The 9,193-nt window shown below is 40.1% G+C and overlaps 1 protein-coding gene across 1 annotated transcript in view; it reads left to right on the top strand.

Moving 5' to 3' along the window:
* Window positions 1-204: 204 nt before the first annotated feature.
* Window positions 205-9,193, top strand: part of LOC104500882 (ankyrin repeat domain-containing protein 18A-like) — a gene marked incomplete at its 3' end in the record, with an annotated part of 28,398 nt that continues 19,409 nt past the window's right edge. Inside the window, exons 1-8 of the mRNA XM_010144607.1 lie at window positions 205-385; window positions 1,317-1,392; window positions 1,845-1,959; window positions 2,205-2,378; window positions 2,488-2,594; window positions 3,093-3,230; window positions 4,008-4,138; window positions 7,412-7,462. Coding sequence (XP_010142909.1) covers window positions 205-385; window positions 1,317-1,392; window positions 1,845-1,959; window positions 2,205-2,378; window positions 2,488-2,594; window positions 3,093-3,230; window positions 4,008-4,138; window positions 7,412-7,462 — 973 coding nt within the window. The remainder of the gene's footprint in view (window positions 386-1,316; window positions 1,393-1,844; window positions 1,960-2,204; window positions 2,379-2,487; window positions 2,595-3,092; window positions 3,231-4,007; window positions 4,139-7,411; window positions 7,463-9,193) is intronic.

The raw sequence follows: 9,193 nt of genomic DNA on the forward strand, positions 1-9,193 counted from the left end.
CTACTATTTCCCAGTGGTCTTCCACTTGTGGTGTTTTGCAGTTGCTCAGGCATCAGAAGTTCTATTCTGCCCCATGGGTGAGCAGTGCAGGACTACAGAAGCAGGAGGAGAGAGTCTGGGGGGGTGGGAGTCCCCAGGGCTGGGTGGAGATAAAGCTTTGGTGTTAGTAGAGGCATCTTGCAGGAACAGACAACTGTGATACTGATGTTCTCTGCCAGCCTGTTCCCTGAAGTGGATTATCTGTGGAGGTCAGCAGGCCGTGCTCCAAGCAGAGCCATCTACTTTACTGTTAGCAGACTGAGAGGCTTGGTTGAGGAGGACAGCAACGAATCCATAGGTTTTCTGAAGGCTTTTCTGTTTGCAAAGCTGATAATGGCTTCTTCAGGTTGGTAGTAGGTAGCAGCTTTTAGCTGATCATAGACTCCTTCAGCCCTGGTTAGCTTTCAGATAATCTCAGTCAGTCATTTCTTGAGAATCGAAGGATACTGCGTACTTAGATAGGAATTTCTTAAAAAGTGGTAGTAGTTGCTCTTGAGGTACTTTTCTGTTGATGTTTCAGTCTGCTTCCTGTCTGTAGCAAGACATTACAATTCCTTGTAGTTTTGTGTATTTTTGTTGCTTATCCTTGTTGCTCTGGAGGAGGTTCGTCACCTGCCCAGTAACAAGAAGTAACTGCATTACAAATTCCTGTGTTTTTGCATCACTGCCACTGCATTTGTGTCCCTTTCCGTGCCTATGTAGTCAGTGAGCCATTATGCTCCTGTCTCTCAGCATGGTACCAAAACACTGCAAGGTTAGTTGAGCTTTCCTAAATACAGAGAAGGACCTACCCACAGTGAGTGCTGGCGTTCCCTTCAGTTCTTGAGGAACTGAAGGATTTTTATTGCATCACCTTCAAGGGAAGAAGGTCCCTCTGTTTTCTAGCTTGTCTCCAGCTCCCTTGGGACAGGTGTTCTGCTGAGCAGCAGGCACTTTGCCTCCTGCACACAGCGAAGCTTGAGCTGCTTTGTGCCTGTGATTTAGGAGGAAGTACATGCAAGAACTTTCTGGGTGATTGTGTTTTGGGTACAAGTAGGCTGGTTAATTGATGTCAGACCTGGTATGTTCTATTGTTTGAAGGAGCCCTTTTCTTTTGGGCAAGGCTTTAACTTGGAGAAAGAAGTTTCATTTTCATGTGCTTGTCATGTATTGTGGAAGCCCTTGCTGAAGCCTTCATCTGTAGTAGGCTTTTTATGACATATACACGTCAGGAAGGTCAAATATTACTACTTTCCCATAGTCAGGATTACGGTGTTCTGTTGTCTGGTTTTTTACAGGTTATCAGAGGCACTTTGGAGCAAGTTTTTGCTGCAGTAGTAAGCGAGCTAGAGGAAAAAAACAGAAATTCTCAAAGTGCGGGGAAACACTAATATTCTTGCTATAAAACCCATCTCCTACATCTCTGATACACTTCTAGCACATGAATAATCATAGAAAAACTTAGAGGTTTACTTGAGCTACTTCTCAGATTTCTAAGCTTTGGTCTCTGTTGCTGTGCCATGTGTGTAGTCCTGCTGAAGGCAGTGACCACTGCCTGAGCACAGGAACCTGTTTGTGCAGATTCAGTTCTACAGTGAAGGAAATGTCACCTTGCTGAGTGGATGCTCTGGAGAGTTTTTGCATACAAAATGCCTGAGGCTGGCTAGCAACTACTGTTAACTAGTAATGGAATGAGAAATCTTTTCTGAAGCTTGTTGTTTTTTTTTTTTTTTCCCCAAAGTGCAGCTTGTCACATCCATTTATCAGGGCCTGAAGTTATTTCCTTAGTTGTCTGTCTGTGCAAATTTAATATATTTAATTTTTAGGACACCTCTACATCTTGCTTGTGCAAATGGCCATGTGGATGTCGTTACGTTTCTGGTAGAAAACAAGTGTAAGCTAAACCTTTTTGACAATGATAACAGATCACCACTGATGAAGGTATGTGGAATATGTTATGGTCTTGTAAGTGGGGTTTACTGATTATGTAATAAATTATGTATCTTGCAAGATTCTTTACAAAGGCCTGTGTAGAAACATGTATGTTGTGATTGGTGTGGAATAGGCATATATTAACTAATCTTTGTAGATGCTTTTATTTTCCAGCATTGGGAAATCGGTAGAATTGTAACAGAGTGAAATGTAAATGCTGGAAGTCTTTCCTTTTCTGTGTGTGTTGTTCCCAGGCAGTACAGTGCCAGCAGGAAGAATGTGTTGCTGTTCTGCTAGAGCATGGTGCCGACCCAAACCTGGCAGATGCTGACGGCAATACGGCCCTTCACCTGGCTGTCATATCTCCTAATACATATGTAGCAAGGCTGTTACTTGAGCATAATGCCAGTATTGATGCCCAGAATAAGGTAAATTTTTATATTTGTTAAGGAAGTTCTTTCAAAAAGTTGCATGAATATTTCTCTTGAAGTTTTTTGACTTTGATTTTTAACTTGATTTATCTGTCTGTCCTTTCAGGAAGGATATACCCCACTTATTCTTGCCATCTCCAAACATCAGGAAGAGATAGTAGAGTTTCTCCTTAAAAAAGGAGCTGACGTGCATGCTCGAGATCAATGTGAAAGGTGAGGGGATTGTTAAAACTGTGCATGGATCTCCGTCTCTCTCTTTAGGTTGGATTGATGAGAAGCATGGATGTGAGCTCCGGAATAAAAACCGAGAGCCACACAGAAGGAGCTACTTCTGTGTGAGGTATGAAAGCAGGTCTGGACTTAGCTGCTGTCATACCTCGGAGGATGCCTTCCGCATTGAGGATGGCAAGAAGGCATTGTCTGTGATGGCCCTTCTGGCAGGAAATAATTCATAAGGTCAGGAGCATTGCCTCAGTTCGAAAAACCATCTCCTGTATAGCAGCACAGTTTGCATATAAGTGTTGCCTGTGTGGAAGCTTTGAAGATTGAACATTTAATTGTTTTGACTCTCACATTGTTGCTCTTAGCGAAAACAGATTTTTCTTCATTTTGAAGTAATGGGGGAAAAAATTTTGAGAATAAATAGGAATAAAAATAATTACAGTGTCTGTGTAAAATTACCTATTTCGTAGCATACTTTGGATGTTTCAGAACACCACTTATGACTGCTGCTTCTGGTGGTGACCTTAATGTGATAAAAGTTCTTCTTCGGTATGGTGCTGATGTTTCCCATAAAGACACTAATGGATGGACAGCTGAGGAGTATGCTGTTCTTCATGGATATCCTAGGTAAATTTTTAACTTTATCATTAGAATAAGTTGTCAGTTCTAAGTGTGGCTTTTGAACATTTTTGGTAACAGTACCAAGGTTTAATGGTGTGTTGAGGCCTGTTTTGAAGCTGTGCTCAGTGATACCTTCTGATATACATCATTCCTGTGTCTGGTGTTATTTTAGAAGCTAAGGACAATTTCCACCCAGAATTCTCTGTTAGCTTTCAAGTTCTGTTGCTAAGCTCACATCTGCCCAGAATAAACTCTAAAAAGTGTCCGTATCCTACAATTATCCAGAGATGAAATTTGGCAAACTGAAATGCATATAAACCCCGGATGAGCATGGTTATTCTTGCTGACTTCCACTACAGTGTGCAGGAACTATCAGCCTTTTGTTTCAGAGGAGAACTAGCTGATAAACCTTTTGTTAAAATTTTAAGCAGTTATACTCCTCTTATGCTTTATATCTGTAGGTGTTCCTTCTCTAAGGTGGTTGTGTGTCCTTAAGAGCTAGGCTGAAAAAATTTAACAAGCAGGAGTTAATAACACTGTAGGGATGAATATGCATCTATAAAATGAACATGACTATTGAACTAGTGAATATTGACATAAGTAATAGTCATACAATGAGTTCTGAGTGTATTACCCTTAGCGAATATAGATGAGTATGTGAATTCATATGGCTATGAATATGTGTAGGATTGATAAGAAGTGGCTGGTAACTATTCTGTTAATTGGTATATGCAAGTATGCGGCTGTTTTTACCAAATATATTTCCTCTCTTTCTCTGTATAGTCTTAGTAAACAGCTGGCAGAATATGCAGACTGGGTGAACACAGGAGAAGCTTCTGCAGGCATACTTAGCACTCCTCACCGGGCAGGAGCTGCTGGCTTTATGTTGGGTGCACCTGCTGTGGACAGAGGAGGTAGGATCCTTAACCGTGGAGGAGCTCGTGAGGGAATCCACTATGGCCTTTTCTTTACGTGGTTTGCATTGTTAATGCTCGTTACGTCCACCATTGTCTTTAGTGGAGGAATCAGATGGAGTAGCACAGGAAGTTTGTGCATGTGCTTATTTGTTGCTTGTTCAATGTGCTTCTTGTCAGGCTGTGAAGGCAGGTGTGATTTGTGTGTGACATGTCCAGGTACAGGGTTGTTGCCTTCTGCCTGTCAGAATGATAATCTACATAGGTTTTCCTATAGAGAGAAAAGGAGTTGGTGAAGGAACTAAGCAAGAGTGGTTTTGTTTTTCAGGTGTGTGTTTTTACATATATTTGGCCATTCAGGTTGTGAAAAAACAATTGCAAAAGCAGTACTTGCATCCTGAGTGGTTGCTCATCTTTCTGTAGTTGGGAAACATCAGATGAATTAGCAGGAAGATACATGTCTTGTTGCTTTCCACCGAGTTTTCATGTCTTTGTTTTGATATCAGTAGTTTCACCTGCACTAAGCTCCTTTTAGAGAGTCCTCTTATTTCTCAGCATCAGTTACAATTGTTTCTGTGTAGGTGCTGTGTAGAGACCTACATCTCAGGCCCTAGAGTGGGAGTTGTTTTTCTTTCTGTTTTTTTAAGGGTATTTTATCAGAACTGTGGCAATGGGCAGCAGAGAGTGTTCAAACACAGTTCATTACTCCTTTTGGAAATACATCAAGAAATAGGAGCAAAACACAGGGTATTGTTCCTCACTGACTTTTCCCAGGTAGGGGAATTTAATTTAGAGCAAAATGTTGTTCCTTTGACTTAGGAACAGTTGCTTTGATCTAGTTGGAGATTCGTAAAGTTTCTCAATATTGAAGGAAGATTCTGGTTTTGGATTCTTTTTGGTGTTTTTTTCTTCTTGGAAAGGGCTTGGTTCAGGTAGTTTAATCAGCAAAATGTTGCTTTCACCCAAACAATACTCTGTTGTTACTGCTTCCTGTGCATGTAGATAATTGCTGTGGTACCACATTGTAATGGCTAACAGGCCTGTTGTTTTAACATATATGGCTTGAGGAATAATACTGTTGGGTGATTCCAAAACTGACATACTGTTAGGGAAATATGGGTTCTTGAACCAAATAATTTGCCTTATTCCTTGATAATTATACTACTACTAATACAAGTCCCCAATATTATGGGAAATCTTTACTTCATGTCTTCATTTGAAGAGGTGTGGTAAGTGCGAAGAGAATGTTATGTGGATTAAGGACTTGGGAGGAGATAGAGTATACTCTGTTCTCGGTGTGTTTCTAGTAGGGCTTGTTTTTCTTCTGGAAAGTATAAATCCTTTTCTCCTTGTGCTCTCTCTCTTAAAAAATGACCCTGGCATATTGATCGAGAGAGGTTAGTAACGTATAGAGAACATTTATTGGCATTAATTCTGCAGTCTCTAGCTTCAAAGCACAGGTCCTGCATCATAAGAGTCCCTTTGATATGCTGCAGTAAAGGCTTTGAAGCCTCCCTTAGATGAGAAGCTGGGGCGATCTTGAGAAACATCCACTTTGTAATTACTTTCTTTTCTTTTGCTCGTCTGTACAGTTTTTCTGGAATCTTCAATGTTGTCCTTTTTCCTTTTGCTACCTCTGCACTTGTTGAACGTTCTTCAAAATACTATCCTCTAATGAACAAGTCAGCATATATAAGAAGTTGGCTCATAATTACTTGAATGTTTAACTTTTTGTCAGAACATGAACCTTTTTATTAATCACAAAGGTTTGCAAAAATCTCCAAATAAGCCCTAGCATATTGAAGGACAAACTTTTAAATATGAAGTTGACATTTCTTTGGCAAAACATAATTACGCAAATTTTCTAAAGGCAAGAGGGATTCAGATTTCTAATGTCTGCAGTGGCAGCTTTTTTGTTAGCTACTGCACTGCATATTAGTGTATTGTTCCTTCAGTGTTTCTCTGCCCCCCTACAGAAACTGTTGGTTTTGCATCATAGAGCTCTCTGAAAAGAAATGAGTGCTTCAGCATGATTTACATCTCCTGAGGTCAGGAAAGGTTGTCCTGTATCACCTTTTAAGAAAACCAAGAAATAGAGAAGGGATGAGAAACCATGTCGAGGTCCTCTCTTAACTCTTTATGTTTTTGATAGGAGTCCTTTTGCCGCATCCATTCCATGTATCTGTGGTAAAATCAATATAAGTAGACTCCCCTCTGCTCTGAGACAAAGGTTATGGACTTGTCATGAAGAAATTTGGTATCAGGTAGCTGCAATAACAGAATCAGACTGTTTGTTGACTTATCCTACGTAGTACAATTTTTTAGTTTGGGTAGAGCAGGTGGATAGTGATTTATCTTCTGCCACTTCTGTTCCATAACATACAGACATACCTATGCACACAAACCCACATGTAGGACACTCACAGCAGTCAATGCACCTGTTTTGGTCCAGATTTGGCCTGCCCTATAGCCCTGGGGAAACAGGGTAATCATTCTGACTGCTTGTCATGTCTGCCTTCTGGCTTGTGGCATTACTTGTGTATATGAACTTTTCAGCATGGCCAAATCAATGTAAGCAGGACTCTCTTATCATCAAACTGAAGTGGAGGGTGCCTATGTTTGCATCAGGCACCAGCTGACACGACTTTTAAGGTGAGCTACTCTAAGGCAGCAAGTTTCTGAGTTGCTTTTTTAGTGAGGAATAACAAACACACTAAAACCATAATGAGATGAGTGTAAATAACATAATGGCTCAAAGTTGCACAGTGATGTGAGTACTGAGAACCAAGATTTCCTTCACAACTTCTGGATAGTGGTAGTGTATTTCCAAAGTTGGCACCTAAGGATTTTTGAGGTACTTAGAGGGAGGGCTTTTAAGTGTGCTGTGCATGTAAAGCACTCTGTGAATATGAAGAAATTTCATTTACAGTCTGTGCTAGACAAGGACGAGTCAAGTTGAGGGAAATACAAAGTTGGCAGTAGAGTAAATTTCTGATACTCTGTTTCTGTATTTCAAAATATTGGAGTATGGGTATTTTACATGGAGCAAATAAGTTACACTGTTTAACACTGTCCTTGAGAGTAGAGTTCTGTAGATTATAGTTGGGATTGTTTTTAGTGCTTATTCCAGTAGAGTAGGCTGATAGTATATTATCCCATTGCTGTAGCTTTGTTGATGTTCTGCTTATGTTTGCCAAATTTCTGGGAATCCAAATTTATTCTGATATCATTGTTTCATCTGTCCTTTCCATGCGTTTTCCTAAATGGATATAGGAATGCAACAATCTCCTAACCAGACATCAAGAACAGGAAAATCCAGGAAAGGTATTCTATACAGTAGCATTTCAAATATGAAACGTGGTACAATATACAAATATTAACACATCTATGAAGTTTATTATACTAGAGGTCTCTAATTTGATGGGTTTGGTTTTATAAATTAGATATTTTATAAATTAGAGCAGGCTTTGGGCACTTTTTATTTGTTTGCATGTTTTGCATGGGTCCTTTATTACTGAATTGAGTGTTTGCTTTGTGTCATTAGTGATAGTAATTTTTTTTAAATATGCTCTTCTATTACTTCAAAATGGAAATGGACTTAAAGTGGAAAAAAAGCAGTCCCCAGAGATGGACTTTTCTAGACCTCGTTTCTATGGTGGGGCATCAAGGTCTGAAAGCTAGCTCATGAACTTTCTTGCCTTCTAAAGGACAGTTTGACCTGGTTTTGATCACTGCTTAAAGTTACTATACATTGAAAGCAAAAGTTAGGATAACTTACTCAGCTGGCTTGATTAATTATAACTGGACTAACTGAAAACATAACTGAACTCACCTGTCAAGAATTTACAACTGACTGTTCCATATTATCCACCCAGTTCTGAGAGACAGACTTTTATTCAGCTTGGGAGGTTAGCAGGACTGCTGGTACTGAGTGAGTTAATGGAAAATAATAAATAAATGGCTAATTAATATTTTAAAATATTATGTGTTCATAATAGGAAACATTAAAAATTAGAGACCATGTTGGTCATTTAGTTTGTCCTTATGCTAGGGTATCAGCTTCTAGGTTTTGTCTATGTGGTACATCTGCACTGAACATGTACACTGTATTTCATTGTCTGAAATACAGTGGTTAGGAGATGTTCTCATCAAAGTTCCTGCATAAATCCTGTCTTAGGACAGACAAAAATTCCATGCTTATTTGTCCCTGGCAGGTTTACTTGTAGAGAAGATGTCTTCAGGCATGATAGGCCTTTGTTTTCCTTTAATGATTGTGTCCAAGACCTTCATTTGGTTGTCATGATGTGACTTAATGGAAGATCACCAATCTCCTGTTTATAAGCAACTTCACTTTGTTGTGATAGTTAACAAGAATTAGTTATCAAGAACTTGAGGAATACTCAAATAGCTACTGTGTCGACGTTATATTTGTCTGGTTTTTCCCTTCTGTCTTGGGAACTGAAGACCCTTTTTATTTCAACTTAGTTGTTGATAGTAAAGAGGTTTTGGCAGTCTTCAGGCTGGATTCCTAGAGTTCAGATTTATTTAGTGCATCAGTGATGTGCTGGAGTATACTTTCATCAAGTTTGCAAATGGTCCCAAGTTGGGGGAATCAGTAGATACACTTCAGGGCAGCACTGCCATTCAGAAGGACCTTGACAAGCTGGGTAAATGGGCTGTCTGGCCTGTTTTATAAAATTCAGCAAGCGCAAACGCCAAGTCCTGCATGTGGAAAGGAAAAACCATTTGCTACAAAACATGCTGGGACTGCCTGGCTGGAGAGCTGCTTTGCCAAGACAACCTTGAGGGTCTTGGCAGAGAATGAGCTGAGAATGAACCAGCAGGGTACCCTGGCAACTGAGAAGGTTGACAGTGTTCTGGGCTTTAAGAGCAGCATAGCCAAGAAATTGAGGAAAGTGGTTGTCTGCCCCTACTTGGCACTCACTGGATTGTGTTCAGCTCCCTGGGTGTTTTTTGAGCCCTCAGTGGAAGAGAGACTGTTCTTCAGCAGGGATCAGGTTCAGTGAAGGGCCATCAAACTCATCGGGGCAGGAA

The sequence above is a fragment of the Buceros rhinoceros genome, unplaced genomic scaffold (assembly GCF_000710305.1).
Source record: "Buceros rhinoceros silvestris isolate BGI_N320 unplaced genomic scaffold, ASM71030v1 scaffold19391, whole genome shotgun sequence".
In the NCBI taxonomy this organism is placed as follows: domain Eukaryota; kingdom Metazoa; phylum Chordata; class Aves; order Bucerotiformes; family Bucerotidae; genus Buceros; species Buceros rhinoceros.